Source organism: Rhinolophus ferrumequinum (assembly GCF_004115265.2).
Source record: "Rhinolophus ferrumequinum isolate MPI-CBG mRhiFer1 chromosome 15 unlocalized genomic scaffold, mRhiFer1_v1.p scaffold_54_arrow_ctg1_1, whole genome shotgun sequence".
NCBI classification, from domain to species: Eukaryota; Metazoa; Chordata; class Mammalia; order Chiroptera; family Rhinolophidae; genus Rhinolophus; species Rhinolophus ferrumequinum.
In genome coordinates, this window is record NW_022680357.1 from 4,054,484 (window position 1) to 4,076,996 (window position 22,513).

Below are 22,513 nucleotides of genomic sequence, written 5' to 3' on the forward strand. Positions count from 1 at the left end.
CCGAGTGAGTGACCAGGGATGTTGTTTTGAACTCCTTGACGTTGTATCACAGGGGAGTTAGAGTGGTGAATGACAACGGACTTGCTGACTGGTGAATCCAGTGTACTAGTGCCACCAAGCTGCTCCCAAAATCTAACACTGAAAAGAGTGCACTCTTCTGCCTTGGGGGAGACCTGTAATGAAGCAAGAGGGCAGGGGAAGAAGACAACAAATTGGGAAACAGTTACCAATGGAAACAGGTATGAGGAAGGATGAGAAATCGGAGGGGTCTTCCATGGATTTCTTCCAGTCCTTTTGTGTGGGAATGTGGGACATCTAGGGAGCAGGCCCCAAGCATGCTCAGCTCTATTCACTCAGCTTCCTGTACAAATCCCCTACCCCCTCCACCACCCCCAACTTCCAGGGCCTTAGTCCCTTGTCATTTGGGGACCACTGAGACTCTCACATCCTGCGTTGTGATCATCCACCTCCTCAGTTCTCCACCTCTTGCTCCAGACTGGCATGGAGCATTGGCACCATGGGGTTCAGTGAGTACAGAGGAGAGATGAAGGGAGCGGGGTTTGAGCCATAACCCAGATTCCCTCGCTTCTCCAGGAAAAGCCACTCTGTCCTCCCTCAACACTTCTCCCAGGAGATTCCATTTCTTTCATTGTCAAAATGTCTCACGTAAGAGGTGGGATGTGAGCTGGTTCCTGAAAAACAGGCGGCGTAGTCATTGCCTGATATCTCTGAATGAACAGAATGCTCAGCAGCAGCCCGTAAAGCAAACAGGCGCGCAGTTCTCTTTTAGGAAGAGCTCCCAGGTGGCATTGAGGAGGAGATATTGGGGACAGACTTGGGAAGATAGCTGGTGAAATGAGAGGGTTAGGGCTTGCCCCGGGGCAGAGACGATGTAAGAGTCCTGAGTAAGCCACGTTCCTCGGGACGACCGGGCAAAATGTGATGGCTGAATCAAAGAAGATTTCGAGCCCAGGTCTCAAACTCCACTTTCTACAATTACAATCTATGCAAACAGTGGTTGGCCCGGAACAAGGGGTCTCCTCGCTTGAAGCACGGATAGGATGCAGGGCGTGCGGCCTCCGAGTGAGGGCCGAAAGTCAGGGGCCGCCTTGGTGTCCCTGACCTACGGTACTTGTGGGTGTCCAGTTGCGCCGCGCCCTCCGCAAGACGCCGCACCCGGAGGCGCGGCCGGTACGACAGACCTTCACTGACAAGCCACTGCGCGCCGTGGCTTCCGATGTTAGGGACCTCTGACGCCGAGTCAACAGGCAAGGCCCAAGCCCAGAATAGCCCGAGCCCAGGCGGACCTTCTCGGACTAAAGAGGCCCCAACCCCGGAGCCTGAGCCGCGCTCCTCCAAGACCCCCGACCCCGGTTTGGAAGGCGGGGCATCCCCGTGGTATCCACCAATCAAAGACCGGTGTTCGAATTCGCGTCCTGGCGCGGCCAATAGCGTGAGCCCCGAGCCGGTGGTTAGGGCGGGGCAGTGGGCGGGGCCTGCTGGACCCGCGGCGTGCGCCCCCCCAGACCGGCCAATGGGAGCTTCGGGCGCGTTTGAAAACTAGGGCGGGCGGTGGGGCGGCTCTGCGCTTGCGTGGGGCGGCGCGCGCAGGGCCCGCGGGCGCCTTAAGCGGCTTAGTCGGCGGCGACTGAGGCTGAAGTGGCGGCGCGGGAGGAAATGGGGAGCGGCGGCGGTGAGCGCGGGGCGCGGGAGGCGGCGGGAGGGCGACCCGAGACTGCGCAGGTCGGCTCCAGCCCTTAGGCCCGGGATGCGGGGGATCTCGGTGGCGCCCGCCCGGCGCGCGGTTTAAATGCCCGTCGACGCCGCGTGAAAGCCCCGCGAGGGACCCGGCACCTGTCGTGGGCTGTGAGCGCAGTGGTTAGGTTTCGTGTCTGTCCTAGAGCAAGGGAATAAGGACAGCGTTGCGGTAAAATTCGTGGAATCTGTGGGAACTGGTCGCTCTGTAGGTCTGGCTTTCGCAGCACGTTAACTGAGGGTACGAAGACCCAGGTGAAGAGCAGGGAGTGGGGGGAGGAAAGTACTGAGGGGGGAGTCATATTTGGAGGAGAGCAACCCCCTCCTGTAGGGACCGGAGGGAGGAGCGGGTGCAAAACCAGGTAAACTGTAGGTGAGGGTCTGGGGAGCTTCAAGGTCCTCTGCTTAGAATGTGGAAGGAGCTGCTGAAGTTGAAAAGACCCCTGCGGGGACAGAGGACCCAGGGCAGCTCCAACCACCGCAGAGCTGGGAATGGCTTGGCCTTCAAGTTCAGCCTTTGCTTCCCTGCAGGGCTGACCCTCCTAGTTAAGTGGAAAACCAGATTGTTCAAGTCCACAGTTCCCGTCGAACTTTATGCGTTTTTGTCATGTTTGCAAAGTGGAAGAAAAATCACTTCCACTTTGGGTTTTAGGGGGCTTCACTGAGTGTGAAATGCCAGGAGAACCTCATCAGTGTTGGCTGCTTTTTCCCTTTCCTAGTTGTCATCGGGGCTCTGGATAAGAAAGTTTCCCAATAGCAAATTACATGATTCTCTGCTATTCACCATAAATATTTACTGAATATTTGAATGAATGATGATGTCTTCTGTAATCCTTATACTACTACTCCTTTATTTCATCTTTGTTGGGGACTAGAAATATGGCTGGTTCCTTTTGTGGGGCAAAGGAGAGTAACTGTTAAACCATCTTCAGGTATAACTTTTCATATCAGTACAATTCCTTTCCAACAGATCCCTTAGACCATTCTGATTTTTTTTCTTAAGTGATCCACTGTAGGTGTGCCAAGTGTTTCTGTTATCCTACAAAACGAAGAATAAGAAGGAGACCCCGAAACCTAACCATCTTGAGTCTCCCTGAAGATGTGCTCTTTCATATCCTGAAATGGCTTTCTGTTGGGGACATTCTTGCTGTTCGAGCTGTAAGTTGTCAGATGAAAAGTGTGTCCTATTTTCATCAGTCCTAGCATTGTGGTCATACCATCATCAAGACTTCATGTTCTTAAATGTCAGAACAGCGCTTTACCTACAAAAAAGAGCCAAGAAACAAGGATGATACTGTTAATAGATGCTTGAGGTTGTTCTGATTGTAGGAAAGCTAAAATGTAGCACACCCATTGTAATGTTTAACAGAAAGTACCCTTTTATGGCAGTGAAATTTGTATCCCTTAAGAAATAGCATTATACCTAAAACTAATATAATACTGTGTCTCAACTGTAAATGAAAAAGAAATTTAAAAATTTTTTTAAAGAAATAGGATGGTATTAAAAAGAATCAAAGTATACTCTTGAGGACAAATTCCATGTAACATTCCACACTGAAAGGGACTCTGGGAGGTATTTTACAGATATCAGAGCTGCAGCCTCACTTTGACTTAACTGAGGGCGTATAGTGATTAGTGAGAAAACAAGAACCCACTTCTCCAACTCGGAAAGCTGCCTCCATTTTGGTCATAATATCCATGGGTGCTGAATTTTCAGTGGCGGTGGGAACGTTAGCATTTAAAATGCTCACCTGTGGTCAGGGCTCCCGCCCAGGGCAGAGGCTCCAGGTCCTACCTGAAGCTTCCATCACGCATGCCCGTCTTTTCTGAGAGCCCCTGTGGACCTCCAGGCTCCATCCTTGCTCCCACTAGCAAGGCCCCAGCCAGAGGAACGGGAAACAGATTCCTGTCATACCTGTTCCGTTAGAGTTGGTTTCCTTGAACGTATATACCCTAAGAGAGGTGTCATCCCCTCTTTCTCAGCTTAGGGACTATTCTCCCTTCCAGAACCACTGTCCCCACCTTTAGAGCCACAAAGAAACTTGTTTCTGGGCTCTTTATTCAAATCAACTGTTACTTTGAGACAGAGACTGGGGGCCTTTACTACTGGGGTGGGTAAGGGAACAGGAGACCCTATATCTGTCTACGTCTTGTCTTCAAGAGATCTAGGAATTGGGCTTCTGAGAGGTCCCTTGATAATCTCCCCACTCACCCCACTTCTGTTCTGCAGGTGCACTCCCACCTGAAGTACCTGGTAGACAACCATGCCAGCGTGTGGGCATGTGCCAGCTTCCAGGAGTTGTGGCCTTCTCCAAGGAACCTGAAGTTCTTTGAAAGGTATCTCTGCACCCTGAGAACAGCTTGGTTCTGTCCCGTCTTTGGGCCTCCCTGATATGCCAGCCTGTGTCCCAACGGCTGACCTGGGAACGATTTTCCCCTTATGTAGCCCCCACCAATCCCTTATCCCAACTGGGAAGCAACTGAGGGCTGTGGACCTCACCCATCGAGTCACACGACTTCCAGCACAGTCATCAGTCACCCACACACCGGCACGGACCTGACTCATTAGTCACAGCCGTGCTTCTGAAGGGTCCCATGTGGGCTGTAGCCCATTCTGCATGACTCAAACGCAGGTCACCTTCACGTGGAAACTTTACTCAGCTCTTTTCTTTCGGTCAAAATCCTGTGATTTAAATCCCATTGCAGATCCCACCCCTTGGCTGATCCCACCCCCTGCTAGAATTGGGACCTAAAGGGAGGGCCAAAGGGGACATGAGCCTCAAGGCCCATGAGCCCGAGTATGCCAGCAACTAGACCCACCGTCCAAGTGTGCCAGTGGTCCCAGGCAGGCTACCTGAGACGTCATCCACAAACTATACAGTTCACCCATTTTAAATGTGCAACTCGATGGTTTTTAATATGTGCAGAGTTATGCAGCCATCAATACTAATTAACTTTAGAACATTCTCATTACCCCAAAATGAACTCTACCCATTAGCAGTCACTCCCTCTTTTTCCTGCAACCCCCCAAACCTTTGGCAACCACTAACCTGCTTCCTATGTCTGGATTTGTTTGTTCTGGACATTTCATATAAGGAATCGTACAACATAGGGCCTTGTGTGCTAGCTTCTTTCACTTAGCATGTTTTCAAGGTTCATCCATGTTGTAGCATGTCATGGATAAATGATATGTAGCTGCATTGCCTGGAAAAGTTTCTGTTCAGAAAACAAGTAGCTTCAATTGCTGAGATGGAACATAACCTTTATGGAATGAAATTGTGAGATGTTTTATGTTCTTAATGTTCTAGGGCTGCTGAAAGGGGAAATTTTGAAGCTGCTGTGAAGCTGGGCATCGCCTACCTCTATAATGAAGGCTGTAAGTCCTGGCAAGGCTGGAGCTGGCCTCACCCCACTTGGTATTAACATTGTAGAACAAGCAGGAGCCCTTCCCAGTGTTTGTAATTTAGTCGCTGTGTCTGGCGGTCTGCCTTACTGTCTCCTCCAGAGGGCTTGTGCCTAGAGCCGCCCTGTTAAGGAACCCATCGATGAACTGTGATTTTGTAGGTGGAGAGAGTCACCTCTTATTTTAATAAACCCTTTCATTGCAGTAGGCAAAGAATGACTGAGCAGAGACTCAGAATGGGGCTACTCGGGCCGGCAGCCTTCCCCCACCTGCCTGCTCTCTGTCCAATTAACACAGCAGCCCATGTGTAGGCTCTGGTTTCTCGCCTCTGCCACAGCTCCTCTGCAGAACGTGGGAGCGCAAAGCGTGCCTGATTCCACGGAGTGTCAAAACACAGGTAGCCAAGGCTCCAAGCCGGAGGCAGGTACAAGCAGTTCAAAGGCGGCTTGGTGCCTGAATTTCTTCACCCCCAGGGGGCAGGCGCTCCTTGAAAGAATCTCGTGTGGCTTTCTTCCAATTCCTGCCTATCTGCTTAGCACACCAAAAAACTAGCCTGCGGTCTGTCCTGTCCCAGTTCCCAAAACGCATAAAGGCTTGGCTAGAGCCATTATTCCGCTTCTGAAAAATCGGGTGTCTTGCTGAGAGCGAGCCCCTGCATGTGGTCAGTTGCCACGACTGTTGTGACGTGACTGGTAGAGACCATGAGCATTCCTCCTCGGCTCAGGACAGCAGCAGTCCTGCCCCCACCCTTCCGCAGACATAACTCACACACGTACAACTCGCCATCTAAAGTACACAACCCTGTGGTTTTCAGTATATTCATGAAGTTAGGCAGCCATCACCACTGTCTGATTTTGGAAATTCTCATTGCCTCAAAAAGAAACACCGTACCTGTTAGAAGGGAGGGCGGCAGCAGTACCCAGAAGTGGGGAGGATTGAGGGCCCCTTCCCAACCTTAAAAATCCAGGCTGCTGCGAAGACCGTGGCAGGGGCATGTGATTCACAAAGTAGGGAAAGAAAAGGGAGGAGCCCCTGTCCTAGAGGATTGGTCTCTCCTAAAACACCTGCAGCTTTGCACTGCAGTGGGCTTAAGGTTATAGGATTTTACAAAAGACTGTGGAGAACTTTCCGCATTTGTCCTCCAGAGACATCCCTGGGTTCCGTTCTGTCCATCTCCACAGTGTCTGTGTCTGATGAGGCCCGTGCAGAAGTGAACGGCCTAAAGGCTTCTCGCTTCTTCAGTCTCGCCGAGCGACTAAATGTCAACGCTGCGCCTTTCATCTGGCTCTTCATCCGCCCGCCGTGGTCAGTGTCTGGAAGCTGCTGCAAGGCCGTGGTACATGAGAGTCTCAGGGCAGAGTGCCAGCTGCAAAGAGTGAGTCCTGGCTAGGGGCACATGTAGGGCAAGCCGAGCTGCGCAATCTAAGCCCCATAGAGTCACCGGAAGTGAGGAAGCTTTGAGGGGAGACACCGGACCATGTAAGGTCAGGGATCAGAGGGCAGTGGAGGCACAGAAAATCAAGAGTGGATGTGGGAGTGTCTAGAAGCGACCCTGCAGGAGAGGAGGCCTCAGAGCCAGAGGCCAGGGGGATCAGATGAGAGGCTTGACTGCAGGCATATGGACAGCTGCGAAGGCAAGACAGAGGGTCCGTGAAGCAGTCAGGCCTCTGTGCAGAGGGGCAGTCAGGAGCCATGGGACACACATACTGGAAGGGGCGGCCATCAAATGTTCTCTCCACTGGTAACCACAGTTCTTTCTCCTTATTTTAGACTCACAGAGCGTCCATACTGCACTGTTTGGGGAGAGTGCTGAGTCTCTTTGAGGTGAGTTGACTTGTACGTCCCACTTGGACTCTATGTTGTTTGCGTGTCCCTGGCCTGGGTGAGCGTGCGTAATACAGCAGCTCGGCCTGTCTGTGCTGCTCCTCTTTCTGGCAGCCACAAACACCAAGGACCAGAAGGTAAGTGAAAAGCAGCAGAAGAGGACGTGCAAGGTTCAAAGCCAGAGTGATCCCTGCTGTGAGAGGGTGTGTAGAGCTGGGCAGAGCATCTCAGTGCACCGGGCCACGGGCTTATTTCATTGCTCTGCTATTGGTGGGCCTGCCCCACTCCTCACGCAGAACTCTGCACTTGAGAAAGCTTTAACAAGCTTTATGATCAAGGAACGCCCTCTGCAGCAAACTTAGGGAAGGTGGTGGCTTCTGGTGACAGGTGTGTGTTGGCAGTAGCAGGGAGGGACACTGAGCATGAGGGAGGAGGTGGAGGAACCCCGAGATAGCCAAACACAAACCTCTTCCAGGAGAAAGGAGGGCCTATGAGGGCAAACCTGTGAGTTTGCTTTCCACATTGGTTGTCAAGTGGTGTCTTTAAAGAAGTCATTTCTTCTCTGATTTAGTCAACTCATTAAAGAGCAATGCATGTGATCGCTTAGAGGTATGGAGACGGACGCAGATGTTTAGTGGAATAGTTTAGCAGAAAGTAGAAAATCAGAATCAACTGTGCTTGGGCTTATTCCAGGATGAAGAGAAAAAGCAGCAGGCCCGTGACCTGTTTGAAGAGTCTGCTAATCAGGGATGTTTGACCAGCTCGTACCTCCTCTGGGAAAGTGACAGAAGGATGGATGTGAGTGGACCGGCGTCTGGGGAGAGGAGAAATTATGTTGGCCAAAGGCACAGTCTCCTAATTGGCCCTTGATGAGGTTGTCAGCACATGGGGGGGGTTCCTCATATGGCTCCCAAGCCCTTGGGAGCTACTGTCAGTGGGCTGTTCTCAGCACCATTGTCATTTGGGGATAAAGGGCAGGGAAGAAAGCACAGCCAGGGACTGTCTGGAGGCGGGTGGGAACATTTAAGGACCCCATGGGTCAATTCTGAGTTTCTCCAGAGATACTACTGTATAAAGTCGTGGTAACTCTCTCCCGTTGACAGATGTCTGATCCCGGACGATGCCTCTACAACTTCCGGAAACTCAGGGACTATGCTGCCAAAGGCTGCTGGGAAGCACAGGTGAGGTGGGAGCTGACCTTTCTCCTTACACCTCCTGGGCTCCCACCGGGAGACCGTAAGATTGGCCCAGGGCTGGAGCTGGCTCTTAAAGGAGTTTAGCTCTAGGGTGCGTGGGGAGGAGAGCCCGGAAGCGCTTCTTTCATCTCTGCCCATCTCCACCCCATGGTCTCAAAGCCCAATGTCCCTAAGCCAGCCAGCCAGCCTCTTAATTTCTAAGTGCTTGTGGACTCTATCTGCTATCAAGATTCATACCGCTCCCTAAACTTGTCCTGTGGGTAAAGTTTATCTCAGCAACAGAACTTGAGTCTCTTTAGAGCAGATGGGCGTGTGGAATCCTGTCCTGTTCTCTATTTGACCTGCTCACCAGGTGGTCCAGTGTCAGAACCTGGACATCAGGGATTTATAGTTGGTGTTCTCCAGGCACTTTCCCCTTGCAGCTGTAAAGAAGTCATGGTTTCAAGACAAATCAAAGAAAGCCAGGCGGGTAGCAGCTCAACCAAGTGGAGGGTTGAGAGTCGTTCACCCTTGAAAGCTAGGGAAGAAATCACAAAGTGGTACATGGCCCAGCCTGGCATGCCCCAGACCACGGTAATGTGTAGGTCCATAAAGGCAGTCAGCAAATTTACAAGACATAGCCATCAACAACGTGATTCTAGTTGAAGCTTAAGCTCATCAATAAGAATAGTGAGACGCTGATAGAAGTCCCCTGGGCCTCAGTGTCCTCTCAGAAAAGGAAATAAACACAATAGTTCTAAACACAGGGCAGCAGCATTCCACCGCTGGCTGGAAAGGCGAGCGTTTCAACGAGATCACAGCTAGATCATATTAGGAAATTATATGTATGTATATATGTTCTCTGAGTGTTTGTCAGTAGATAGCTAGTGACTTGAGAAAATAGACATTTTTAACGATACCGTGTTTGCTAGCAAAGATGTGATACGACAGTGTTCTATCAGTGGACGTGAATATTGGGGCCGGTCTTTCAGAAAGCACTTGGGCACCAGTAGCAAAAGGCTTAGCAAAACCATTTCTGTGGACTGACCCCATGAGCAGAGGGGCGCAGGTACTTAAAAAAACCTACACAAAGATTTCCCACAAAATAATAAAACCCTTCACAAACACCCAAAAAGTTGTAACATGCTTACAGATATTTCATATCCTAAGGAACCACGTTATTGTTAGGTGGGCAAAGTAGTACGTATACTGTGATCCCAAATGGATACACACAAATACATAGAAAAATCTGAAAGGAAATACATAGAAATGGTTGATATAACCATTTGCGGGCCTAGTGGGTGAGTCCTGTTCAAAATGCTAGACACGTCTCGTCTCGGGTTATTCTCACATCCATCTGCCAAAGCACATGGTCTCTGTCAGTTCATGGAAAGGGAGACTGAAGCACAGAGCAGTTCCTCCAATTTGCCAGTAGTCATATACAGACCCAGGTTTCAAAGCCAAGTCATCTGAGCCCCCCAGCAATGCCACTTGGCTCTACAGCTTACCCCTGGAGCATCTAGCTTGCACAATTGCAGGGGCAAAGGGTGAACAGAAACAAACAATTAAAAAAAATAAGTTGGCTGAAGACTTAAATTGGCTGAGGAGCTGTACCAGGGTGGGAAGGGGACCAAACTTTCGTCCTTTTCGAAAATTCTTTATCTTGTGACGTATTTCTTATTTCACAAAGAATAATGAAAACCTTAGCCGCATTGGTTCCAGAAGGCTTAGAAGGGGTAAGGAGGGTGAATGTGTATACACTTCTCCCTCAACAGCCCTTCACATTCGGAAATAAAACCAATTCTAGTATATGTGCTGCCGAAGCGAGCACTGGTAATAAAACCAAAAGCCACTGCTTCATGCTCACTCTGTGTGTCTTTCCTTCTCAGCTGTCTTTAGCCAAAGCCTGTGCAAATGGAAACCAACTTGGACTAGAAGCGAAAGCTTCCCATGAGATAGTCTGCCAGCTGTTTCAGGCCTCCCAGGCTGCCAGTAAGCAAGAGGTCTTTTCCCTGCAGAAGGGACTCAATGACACCATGAGGTGAGGGGTTCAAGCCAGAGCTGTTGATCGTGAGGCAGAGATACCACTGGTCTCTGGGGTGAAGGGAGCTGTCTCATGTTTTACCTGAGCCACCTGTCACAGATTACCCTGTGTTGTCAACCCCACTAGGATCCCCGTGTGTGTGTGTGTGTGTGTGTGTTCTAAACCATTAACGCCTAAGTTATCCAGATCTTTGAATAGAAAATATCCCACATAATAAGAGTCTGCTTTCTCTGGTTTTCTTTTCTGAGTCTCAGAACAGTTAAGACCATTTTAAACGTCTTTCTAAAATGATGGGATTCTTATCCCCAATTTCTGAAGCCAAAACACCACCTTTTTTTTTTTTTTACACCCCATCATTACGAACATCAGCTTGGTGTGTGAAACTCCATGGCCATGCAAGCCCGCCTGACCCAGGGAGTTATGCCCTTGGGGCAGTTGCAATGTGCGCAGCAGCCTGAAACTCCGGCATGACCCACCTCTTCCTGCAGGTCCATTTTCCTCCAAGGTTTAGACATAAGACACTTATACACTCAATCACAGAACATGTTAGTAAACCGGATGATGTGAATAATTTTAAGCTTATGCAAGAGATTTCAAATACATTTTGGATTTATACTAGGCAGGTTCTGGCTATACTGCAGCAGACAAGACCCCACACATAGTAAGTTCTCGATAAACATTTACTCTTGAAAGGATCGTGCCTTCCCTAGAGAGGCTTGATCTCACGCAGTGCAATACATCGTCCTTTGCTCCCACATTCAATCTCACAAAGCTGTTGTGGTTTTTAATCCTGCGCCTGTGGTGCCGGCGGCAGCCCTCCTCCCCGCTTCTCTCAGCTCTTCACTCTTTCTGTTGGAAGAATATGTTGATAACAATACCTCGTGCCCTTCTCAGCCTGCCTGTGGGGGAGGGAGGCCTGTTGCTCTTCTTTTCTGGGCAGGGTAACATAAATTTCACTTTTCATTTTCAAGAACTAAAATAATTTTATTGAAATATTAATATCATTTTAGCCCTTGAGTTGAGCATCTTTCCATTGTCCTCCGTGCCAGGCAACTGCCAACTTTTTTTTTTTTTTGAGGTATAATTAACATAACATTAGTTTCAGATTTAACTATTTTAAAGTATACACTTCGGTTTGTCTTGTTATAAGTCAGATCGTTAACCTTGTTAAGTCTGTCTGTGTAGGGGAGTCTTCTGTTTCGGTAGTGATTGGTTTAAATCTCCTATACCTGACACTCAGGCTGTCTTCCTCCTCCTGGAGAAGATAGAGGCTAGTTTTCCTCCTCCGTCCTCTCCCCCTTCCATCTCCATTGCTCTCCTCCTCCTTCCATTTCACCACCTCAGCCCCATTTTCCCTCCTTCCCTCCGCCTATAAGAGACATTTCTGGATTGGCACCAGGCACCCATCCCTCCTGTCTGCACAGAATCCTGCAGCATCACGCTTTTTCTTGAGCTTCTGTGCTGTCCCTCCCTCTCCTTTGTTCAGAAAGGCATTTGCGGTATTCGGGTGTCCTTGGCATTGCATGCAGCATTCCCTGGCCACCGGGTTTAGCCCTTTTGAGGAGGGACCCCATGTCTATGGGCTCTTGTCAGGCTGCCACCTCCGCCAGGGTTGCTGGGTGACAGAACTCCAGCGCACGGGCTCAGTGCATCCTGCTTCAGCTGTGTTCTTGGCTCTTTGCTCCATTGCAGAGGGTTTTGGTAAATGACCCCACAGGGGAGCTCTTCCTTGGGAAGAGCACAGGTTTGCAGGAGGGCCGAAGCGCTCGCACCTTTTCGCGGGTCGTGGGGACTGAGAGAAAAGCCCTACAGAGCAGACCCTGCTTGCCCCTTACCTGTGAGCAGCCAGGCTTATCCAATGCCTGGGGGACTCTGTGGCAGAGGCAGGGATACAGATATGTGAGCCCACCTGCCTCCCAGAAACGAAGTTGGGAGATGTGGGACCTCCCCAGCCTCCTTGGACATGGCATCTCAGCCTCGGATGGTTCCTGGGTGAACCAGTGGCGCAGATGACCAGCTCACGCCTTCGGGATAGACAGGCTGTCAGAAATGGGGGATAGGACATTCGGGAATGCTTGCTCTAGTGTTCAGGGGTGGTGTTCTTCCTGCAGGTACATTCTAATCGACTGGCTGGTAGAAGTCGCCACCATGAAGGACTTCACAAGCCTGTGCCTTCACCTGACCGTGGAATGTGTGGACCGGTACCTACGGAGGAGGCTGGTGCCCCGGTACAGGCTCCAGCTGCTAGGCATCGCCTGCATGGTCATCTGTACCCGGTGAGAAGCCCCCCACGGCCAGGCCCACGCGATGGCGCACAGCGTGCTAACCCTGCCCAAGTTCATGGGCTGGCTTTTCGCTCAAATAAGCCTTCAGTGTCCCCCCTCGCTAGATGGTTTTAATTTTAGGGAATGCCCAAGCCATGTGGTCCTCCTCACACAGGGATGGCAGACCTGACCCTTGGCATGTGGGTGGCCACTCCTCCCAGCACCTGGTCTCAAGACCCAGGATGTGGCCTTGCTTGGGCAGGCTCAGGCTGGACCCTTCTTCCCCTGGTCCCTGCGGGGGACTCACATGGAGGGATCATGATCCGCTACCTTCTCTGGGGTCCTCCATCCGAGGTCACAGAAAGGCTGGCTTTATGTGTGTCTCAAGTACGTGTCATTCGGAGACCTGAGTTCATGGATCTCATGTCCTCTCCCCCGAACAGGGACAGGGTGTGTCCTTGCATGGCAGCGTGCACCCCGGGCAACTCTAAGTTTTCAAGCTGTATCATCTTATATTTTACCGAAATCTGCTGTCCTTTAACAAATACCTATCCGCCCCGGTTTTGCCTTTGGAAGCAATGTGGACGGCAATTCCCACCACACATTTTGTTGTTTGTTTTCATTTAATTTTTTTGTAATACTAGTTTCAGGTGCCACCATGCATTTTGCATTTTCTAGTTTTCCTAAGCCAGACATCCCCCGCATGGTCTGCTCTTACCCCTGGACAGTGCTTTCCAGACCCCCCGTCCTTGTGTAAGGCTTGGGGGTGAGGAACAGGCCCACTGCACACAGTGGTGTGAACTACACAAAGATTGATTTCTTCTGCACATTAACTCAGAGGCAGAGGGTCCAGGCTCATGTCATTGGGATGGATTTTCTGTTTCATGAGGTCACAGAAGAGCCCCAGTTCCCGTCTTACTCTCTGACACCCCCCCCCGACCCCTAAGGTCACCCTGTCCACCTTTGCAGCGAGCTCAGTCACGTGGCCCCAATGAAACTGGAAAGTGGTCTCGTTGGGTAGTTGTGGAAACAGGGTCATAGGACTACAGGCAGAGGGAACGTGGGCTCAGCGTCAGTGAGCAGACAGCCACACACTGTCCAGTCCCCTCTCAGGATTCCAGGTCCCCTCATCAGAGAGGGCTGATCAGATGGGGCCCGTTCCTCCTGGATCTAGATGGCATAATTACATCCTTGCCATCAGAGACCGAGTTACTGGACTACAGACTCACCAGCAGTGAGATAATTGCTTTAAAAAATTGGAAAGGCTGAGATGCCCCCACCTCTACCCTCAAAGCACTACGTGCAGCTGCTCCAACTACAGGGCTCTTGGCCCCACTTGCATCTCATCCTTCCAGCACCTTTGGTCCCCATGCATTCCATCCTCTCAGTCAAGCCGACGACAAATGTGGGAGCTGCAGTTTGCAGGACAGAGTGGCCATAGGCTTGACCCTGGTCCACCCTTGCCCGGGGCAATGCTCTTAGCAGACTTAGCGGACCAGCGTGTTTCCCTGATAGTTGGCGCTGGCAGAGAGTAAGAACAGGGTGTGACCACCTGCCTAAGGGACAATCAAGTTCCTGTGGCCAGACTCCGTGCTGTGTATAGACGTTTAAACAACCTCCAGTTTTGTTCTGTTGGCTCACCTGCCTCTTGGGCTTAAGTCTATACTCACTCTGTAGAATCTGGCACGAGGCAGGGCAAACCCTCTGTTAATTGCTAAGAGGATTGACTTATCCTGTCATTCATGGGTGCCTTTTACAGAAACATCTGCGTGCCTGGTGGTCCACCACTCCCACGGGCCTGTGGCACTAATCCTCCCTTTCAGCCCCTTAGGACAGGATCATACAGCCTTTTCAGTTCCCTTCAGTGGCCACAGGCAGCCAGATCCCCTTTTTGACCCCTCTGTCCCTGAAGCCTAAAGTAATCGCCCCACCAAGGGAAGTGGGCTCAACACTCCTTCCTGACATTCCAGGTTCATTAGCAAAGAGATCCTGACGATCCGGGAGGCGGTGTGGCTCACGGACAACACGTACAAATACGAGGACCTGGTGAGGATGATGGGAGAGATCATTTCCGCCCTGGAAGGGAAGATTCGAGTAAGTGGTGTTGGTTCTGTCCTTGTAGATGGAAGTGAAGGTCACGTGAGGGGGCAGTGGGAGCCAAGGGTATCCAGAGTGTTTTCCTGCCTGGCAAGTCTTCAACCCAGAGGGCATCTTGTCACCGCACACTTTGGCGTCCAGCCTGAACGTCGGTCGGGCCAGACTCCAAGCTGGGCCAGCCTCCCTGTTGACCGGGTGGGTGAGCCCTCTGCATGCTGAGACCCCACGTCTGCTTCCTGGTTCCATGTAGGTCCCCACTGTGGTTGATTACAAGGACATCCTGCTGACGCTGGTCCCTGTGACGCCAAGAACCCAGCACCTGTGTAGCTTCCTCTGCGAGCTCTCCCTGCTGCACACCAGCCTGGCCGCCTACTCTCCAGCCCGCCTGGCCGCAGCCGCCCTGCTCCTGGCGAGGCTGACACATGGGCAGAGTAAGGAGCCGAGGGGATTTCTGGGGTCAGGAGACAATGCTCAGATACAAGGGGGAAAGGAAAAGAAAAGGAAGCATGCCCACCTCTCCTGGAGAAGGAAACACCAGAATGGACTAAAAAACTGTTCTCTGGGGGTGAGGCTAGGGATGGTTCTAGCTTAAGTATTTTCCACACCGTTGACAGTGAGCAGGCATGCTTTGACTATGGAGTCCTGAGTTCTGGGAAATGCCACAACAGAACCATCTGGGCTGTGGGCGTGAGTGGGCATCAGAATAGTCCCACTATTCCTGCTTTCCTTCCCAGCACAGCCCTGGACCACTCGGCTGTGGGACCTCACTGGGTTCTCCTGTGAAGATCTCATACCCTGTGTCTTGAGCCTTCATCAAAAGTGGTGAGTCTGTAAAAGGAAATGGGTCCTCCCACCCGACTTCTGACACAGAGGCTGTGTCCACAAATATGGGGGTGGGGCTCACGGGAGGACGATCAACCCACACAGACCTTTCTGGCAGTGAAGTATGTCTGAGTTGACATTTAAACTTCCAGGACCATTTTCCATATTTCACATCTTTTTAACATTCGATGCGTGTGCAGCAGCTCCTCCCAACCCAAGCAGAATTCCACAGGCAGCAGAACGTAATAGAAAAAAATGAGAGGCCGGCCCGGTGGCTCAGGTGGTTGGAGCTCCATGCTCCTAACGCCGAGGTCACCGGTTCAATTCCCACATGGGCCAGTGAGCTTCTCCCTCTACAGCTAAGATTGTGAACAATGGCTCTCCCTGGAGCTGGGCTGGCGTGAGCAGCCAGAGGTTGGCGTGAGCAGCGGAGGTTGGCGTGAGCTGCTGTGTGCTGCATTGGGTGTGTGCTGCCATGAGCGGCCAGCAGCCAGCAGGAGTGGCCAGCAGCCATTGTGAGTGGCTGGCAGCCAGCGAGAGCCACTGTGGGCTACTGTGAGCGGGGCCGACCAGCGTCGGCCTGCCTGTCTCAGCCAGGGGGAGCGCAAGGCTCATAATACCAGCATGGGCCAGGGAGCTGTGTCCTGCACAACTAGACTGAGAAACAACGGCTTGAACCGGAGTGTGGGGGGAGGCGGAAGAAAGGGGGGGAAAATGAAAAATGACACCATCTCCCTGACGGGTGGGAATTGCAGTGTATCACACTGGTCTCGCTCAGGAGCTGGCAAACGCCCCCAGGCACATACCTGGCTGCTGCCAATCTCAGCTCCTTTCTGCTTGCAGACTCCTCCCCCTCCTCCGCCCACTCACTCTGGTCCCCACTTCCCTCCTCACCGTGTGTATAGCTGCTAAAGCCCCCATGACTTTATGAGCCTTTCTGCACCAGGCCACGCTGCCTCAGTGTTTCCTTCCCCCCACACGAGGGTGTGGGTAATTCCAGCTTTCTGCTTCTCAGATGTCCCTGGAAAATATAACCACTTCAAAGATTCAGAACACATCTATACCCCAAGCCCTAGCCGCCCCTGCCAGCTTACCAAGCCCGAACCCCTCTCTTCCCGGGGCTACTACTCCTCGGAGGTTGCATTCAGTGCTCTATCGAAGACCCCGTCATCTTAGCAGAGACCTTGGGCCCGCCCATTTCTGCTTTTCTGTTCCTACGTCCCAGAGGCTCTCGAGGCCAACACACTTTTTTTGCACATCTTGGGATGGGGGCCCCTCGGCCTCCACCGTCTGCCCATGGCCACTCCCTCAGCCAAGCCACCTCCTGGATCACTGCAGTGGCTGCCTCGGAGCCTGTCACTTCGCTTACACCTCCTGGGATGTGATCAGAACTCGCCAGCGCAGCATCCCTGACCAGCCCCTGCTCTAGCTGCTTCTTTCCCCTCCCAGCTGTGCTGCAGCCTCAGGGGGCCTGTCAACATTTCTTGGGGGTAGTGTGGGCTTCAGCTCACTCTGTTTTCTGCTGCGGTGCCCAGACCTCGTAGCTGATGAACGGCCAGTGCAGGTGACAGTCGATGGGTCAGTGTATGTCTGACCCCACAGTTGCTCACACTAGGAATACAAATCGTTATTACCTGGCTACCAAAGGTTATTACTTCCCACTCCCCCGCCCCAAGATTTTTATTTTTTAATGTTTTTCCAAACCAGGTAAGTTGGAAACATTTATTTACAAACTAAACTTCTTTTTAAGTGTATATTTCAGCAGGCTGTTAGTACATTCAGACTTGTGCAACCATCACCACAGTCAATTTTAGAATGTTTTCACCATTAAAAGAAACCCTGCACTCCTGACCTGTCACCCCATACTTCCTCTAGCCCTAAGGCAAACACTCACCTACATTCAGTTTGTATGGATTTGCTTGTTCTGGACATTTCCTAGAAGTGGAATCATACAATATGCGGCCTTTTGTGACCAGCCTCTACCACCTACGTGTTTCCCACTGCAATAGGATTCCACCGTGTGGAAGGGCCACATCGTGTTCCTCAGTGGTGCATTGATGGGTTTAGGTTCTGCCTTTTGGTTGTTAGGAATCTGCTGCTATGAACACGCGCGTACATGTTTCCGTGTAGACGTGTGTTCACATTTCTCTTGGGGTTACACCTGGGAGTGGAATTGCTGGGTCGTAGGTGACTCTAGGCTTAACTTTTAGGAACCACCAGACTTTTCCACAGTGGCGCCCACTTCATCTCCCAGCGCTGGACTGGGTTGTCCCCTCTCCAGTGAGGGAGGCTAAAAACAGGGGTCCTGGTGTCGGGATGCCAATGATACTCGCCCCAGAGCCCCACCTCCCCCCCGCTGTTCTCATGTGTCCCTCTGTTTGCAGCTTCCATGATGACGTCCCCAAGGACTACCGGCAAGTCTCTCTGACTGCCGTGAAACAGCGATTTGAGGACAAGCGCTACGAGGAGATCAGCCGAGAAGAGGTGCCACTCCCCTCCCTTCCCCCATCGGTCGCGTGGGGGCCCCACCTCTTGAGGCCTCTTCCCTCCCTCTGACCCTGGCTTCCTCTCAGGTGCTGAGCTACGGACAAGTGTGTGCAGCTCTAGGAGTGAAGCAAGAGAGCCCGGAACCTGCGTCTTTCCTCAGCACAGGGGACATTCATGCCTTCCTCAGCTCTCCCTCCGCGAGGAGAACCAAACGGTTAGTAAGCCCTGTGTCCCTAAGTGTGTGAGGCAGTGTCGGCTCCTGTGTGCTGGGCTTGGGTTCCCGCATGCCCCCTGCAGCTGCCTGAGGGGCTCTGTTACCCCCTTTTACACCGGGGGCTCCTACGGCATAACGGGGAGAAGCAGCCAATCCCATGGAAGTCCAAGTTGGGTCAAATCCAGCTTCAGGCCCCTGGGCCTCAACGGCACTGGACACTGTCTGCGGCCTCATCCTCCTTCCTCCAGTGTATTTTCCTCTTGCTTTGACTGGTGCCCTTGGAAGATGGGCTTGAGCACAGGTTGAGCCCATTTCAGGCTCTGGCCCTGCACGCACCCATCACCTGTCACCCTGGGCCCGCCGCTCCAGCGTTGCTGGCACACCCTGCACTCCAGCTGTGACCTCATTAGTGTTCTCAGCACCTCCCTTGCTCCCCTCATCTCCACCCTAATCTCCTGAGTGTATCCCGTTTACCTCCATCTCCCATCTCGGTGTCCTGACGTACTACCGGGAATAACTTCCCCTCCCCACCTTACCCACCTGAAGAACTCTTATTGATCCTGCAAAGTCCAGATGAGCAGGACCCTCCTCGTGTGCTGCCAGCCCTGCCGCTGGGCCTTTGGGCGTGCACTGGGTGACTCTGTCATCCCTGTCATGGCACAAGGGGCAAGGCAGGCAGGTGCCAAGGACCAGGCAGGGCCGCCCAGTGCTTCAGCCTGATACTGGGTGCTTGGCTCTCCCACCTCATAGGAAGCGAGAGAACAGCCTCCAGGAGGACAGAGGCAGCTTCGTCACCACGCCCACCGCGGAGCTGTCCAGCCAGGAGGAGACACTACTGGGCAGCTTCCTGGACTGGAGCCTGGACTACTGCTCCGGCTACGAGGGCGACCAGGAGAGTGAGGGCGAGAAGGAGGGTGATGGTGAGTCCCGCAGCCATGAAGCTGCCCAGGGGTTGCGCCAGAGGGACAGCAAGCAGAAGGGTGGCTCTTGCCGAGAGCCCCTGGCCTTACCTGCAGGAGAACATGTCCAAACACAGGTAGATGTGAGAGAACAGAGCCCCTAAGACACCACAGCTGAGGGGTAGGGGGAGAGGATTTAGGCCAAATGTGTGTCCAGTTCCAGCTAGGCCTGTGTTGATGGAAGGAACTCTCCTGGTCAGGAAGAGGAAGAGACCCTGTCTGGAGTTCACAATATGATTCTTCTAGAACACCGTGAGATGTAACCCGACCCCACACCACCCTACTGGGCTCTGTGCCTCACATGCCCCTTCAGGGAAGGCTGCAGGAGGCTCCGTCCCCATGTTCTCAGGCAGCCATCTGCACAGAAAGCCAAATTGAAGCAGATTCTGTCAATTTTCCAATTGCTCGCTTGTGTCCACTCGGGGTTAAGTAATTAGATGACCAGTTTGTTGTTATTTCCTACAGTCCCCCAAGTCCCATTGGGTGCCTTGAAGGTGGCACTTCACCCTCAATTTCTTAACCCAAAGGAGATCAGTACAGGGGACTGTCTAGTGAGGTCCAGTTCACATGGCTGAGAGCCACACCTGTCCTGGCTGAGAGCTGGATCCTGGGCCACCCGAGTCTTGACTGGGCGGGGGTCACCCCGGTGCTCAGGCTGTGACCTGACCTCTCCTCAACCTCTCCCACAGTGACGGCCCCCAGCGGCATCCTTGATGTCACTGTGGTATATCTGAACCCAGAACAGCACTGCTGCCAGGAATCGAGTGACGAGGAGGCCTCCCAGGAGGGTGTGGGATGCCAGGACCTGCACACCTTGGCGCCAAACACCCAGACGCCTCCGGCCCCAGGGCCTGAGCCCCCTGTCTGCAGAAGCAGAGAGCTGGGCAAGGACATTACAACCTCAGGGTACTCCTCCATCAGTAGCACAAGTCCCACAAACTCCGGGGACGGTAGCCCTCCCCAATCTACCTCAGCACTGTCCCCAGGCAGTGACTCGAACACACAGCCTTGCCACCATCACGCCAGAAAGTCATGTTTACAGTGTCGACCCCCAAATTCCCCGGAGAGCAGCGTTCCCCAGCGAGAGGTGAAGAGGAAAAACCTGTCCGCCCCCAGGGAGGAGGAGGAGGACACAAACCTGGGCTTCCTGAAGTTGTGAGTGTGTCAGAATGTTTGCCACAGTGAATGTTTGCTGAAAGCGGGCTGCTGTTGCGTTAGTGAAGGGTGGGGCACGGGAGATGGACGATGTGTAGAACCCCCGGTGGCCTCACACTGGGGACAGAGTGGAGAACTCGGCACACTAAGTGTCTTTCACCAGAGGAGTCCATTTGAGCCATCAGAAGGTCTAAATCAGAACAAAACGTCAGGTCCTTCCTTTGCAAAGTTTAGCCTCAAAGCAATCTCGCCGCGTAAAGTCTATTTTTCTGTCTCCTCCTGTCTCTGTCCTGCTTTCTCTGGGAAGCTTGAGCTCATATCCTGATAATCCCAGCACCTCTGAACCCCATCTCAGAAGCTGGCAGCTTTCCCAGTTGAGAACACATGTGACCCAAGTAGCCTGGCACAGCTACTTGCCTACATCTCCCCACATTCGTGTGGAGTTCTAGGGAGAGCTGACAGCTCTGAGTACACCAACGTTCCTGCACCCACCTTGGCCTGCCTGGGGCATCCATTCCCTTCCTCACAGGGTAGAGGGTCCCATGGTGAGGGAGCCCTGCCCTGTGCATTGTCATGGACTGTGTGTGACCACCAGGCATACGGGCCCTGACTTTCTGCAGGCCAGAGCCTCGACGTCTCGGTCATACCTGTACGCCCCCTCCCTCCTGCACTCCCAGCTCATTTCAGAAATCTGTGCCACCTTCTGGAATGATCGGTCTGAGTCCCCAGTAGGTGGTGTCTGTGTGAACATCTCCGTTTGCACTGAATTTCTGGACCATTTCTTTTCCTGTATTTCCATCCTTCATTCTTCTTCTAAGATGCAAAACAAAAGAAAAATTAAAATAGAAGGTATTACATTTTAAAAAACAAGAGATTCTTAACATTATTTAGACTCAACTAAAAAAAGAAAATCTGATTCAAACCCCTCACTTCTTTATGCTGAAAGAATTTTCCTAGAGAGGTTAGCCAGGGGAAAAAAAAATTAAACATCATTTAGTAACTGAGGCGACCCAGATACAAAAGAGCAAGATTCTGAGAGCCTGTTGGGTGAGGCGGGGTCTGCTGTGGGTTCCTGAGAATCATGAGCCGAGAGATTCGGGCTCCTCCAGGGGCAGCAGCCAAAACACCTGAGGGATCTGCCCAAGACTGACCTGACCTCTGTGCCCAGTTGTGTTGACCACCGACACTTGCCCTACTGTGATAGCTTTTGTTTCCCCTCAAAATGTCAGAAAGGGCCGACCACTTGGCCAGGAGTGTCCCCCAAATGCTCTTGAACCAAAACTATATGGGACATGGAAATGCTGACTCAGTGGTGGCTTTTCTGGGTGTGGGTGTGTGTGTGTGTGTGTGTGTGTGTGTGTGTGTGTCTGTGTCCCAGTAGGAGCTGTCTTTGCTACTGTAAGAGAATTCTGAACACTCCAGGTTGGGCGTGGCTGGGGTGAGGGGACCCCAACATTGGGATTGCAGACCTCTCCTGTTGGCTATGTGGCCCCTGGGCATGTGTGAGTTTCAGTTTCCTCATCTGTAAGATGGGGCAATAATACCTACCTCACAGGGGTGTTGTGAGGATTAAATGTGATGAGGATAGTGGCAGCTGAGTGATGTGCATATCTGACTGCCTTCTTGTCACTTCCTACTGTCACCCAAGTCAAGTTGGGGCACTTGTCCATAGCCCCTTATCAAAATCCCAACTCCGGATGGACCCAGTTCTCTGCCTTCTCCCAGCCTGCACCTATAGGAGAAAACCACTCCAGGGGAACCTAGGGGCCTAATACCACCTGACCACAGTGTGGGGTCTCCCCAAGTCCTAACGGTCACCTTGGTGCCCCCTGACTATGGTGCGGGTTCTCCCTGTGTCTCCCGAGTATTGACTGTACCCTTTTCCCTTCCCCTCCTACCTCACAGAATCTCATTGGCAGGAATGGCATCCGCTACCCCCCATTATGCATAAAAACTGGCCACTGCAGATAGAGGGGCCACCCTAAGAGCAGTCCCAGGGTTGCCTGGGTCCCAGTCGCCCTCCCCTTTCTGCCTGCCCCTCAACTCCCCTTCATGTCTGTCCCCTATGCTGCAGCTCCTCCCTGTACCCCACCAGGTTTCTCATCCTGGCTATCCCCAAGATCTCTATATTATCTACAATTACACTGGGCCTTGCCCACATCACTCCTCCCAGCCAGCCTCATCCCCCAACCCGTGGACACCTTCCTGGTACAGCCTCCCATTGCTTTGACACCAGGCTCTGCTGTCCCTCCATCTCTCCTTCCATCACGCATCCCTCATTCTGTCCCCACCTTAAACCATCTTGCCCAGGCCC

General features: G+C 52.3%; 1 protein-coding gene and 1 long non-coding RNA gene across 4 annotated transcripts; one reads left to right on the forward strand and one right to left on the reverse strand.

The window, feature by feature from the left end:
• The first annotated feature begins 1,602 nt into the window (after positions 1 to 1,602).
• CCNF (cyclin F) lies at positions 1,603 to 21,789 on the forward strand. The gene is made up of 17 exons (XM_033101861.1): positions 1,603 to 1,693; positions 2,759 to 2,913; positions 3,986 to 4,092; positions 5,064 to 5,131; positions 6,340 to 6,533; positions 6,929 to 6,982; positions 7,676 to 7,780; positions 8,086 to 8,163; positions 10,047 to 10,198; positions 12,313 to 12,477; positions 14,436 to 14,559; positions 14,813 to 14,993; positions 15,297 to 15,384; positions 17,769 to 17,868; positions 17,958 to 18,085; positions 18,836 to 19,005; positions 19,734 to 21,789. Exons 1-17 carry the CDS (start codon positions 1,678 to 1,680, stop codon positions 20,201 to 20,203), a joined length of 2,355 nt encoding a protein of 784 aa, XP_032957752.1. The 5' UTR covers positions 1,603 to 1,677; the 3' UTR covers positions 20,204 to 21,789.
• Positions 15,878 to 20,315, reverse strand: LOC117019751 (uncharacterized). 3 transcript variants are annotated; one of them, XR_004422544.1, is made up of 4 exons: positions 20,183 to 20,315; positions 19,096 to 19,236; positions 18,626 to 18,734; positions 15,878 to 16,995 (listed from the first exon to the last, which is right to left on the reverse strand). It is a non-coding gene; the product is annotated as an uncharacterized LOC117019751 (long non-coding RNA). The 3 variants fall into 3 exon arrangements; XR_004422546.1 differs by lacking the exon at positions 15,878 to 16,995 and adding an exon at positions 18,112 to 18,375; XR_004422545.1 differs by lacking the exon at positions 15,878 to 16,995 and having other exon boundaries at positions 18,112 to 18,734.
• Positions 21,790 to 22,513: the final 724 nt, after the last annotated feature.

What these genes read in the sequence shown, in the direction of transcription:
- CCNF (XM_033101861.1), top strand. An exon ending in CAGAGTGCCAGCTGCAAAGA is followed by an intron (nt 6,534 to 6,928) that starts GTGAGTCCTGGC and finishes TCCTTATTTTAG; the next exon opens with ACTCACAGAGCGTCCATACT. An exon ending in GGGCGAGAAGGAGGGTGATG is followed by an intron (nt 19,006 to 19,733) that starts GTGAGTCCCGCA and finishes CCTCTCCCACAG; the next exon opens with TGACGGCCCCCAGCGGCATC.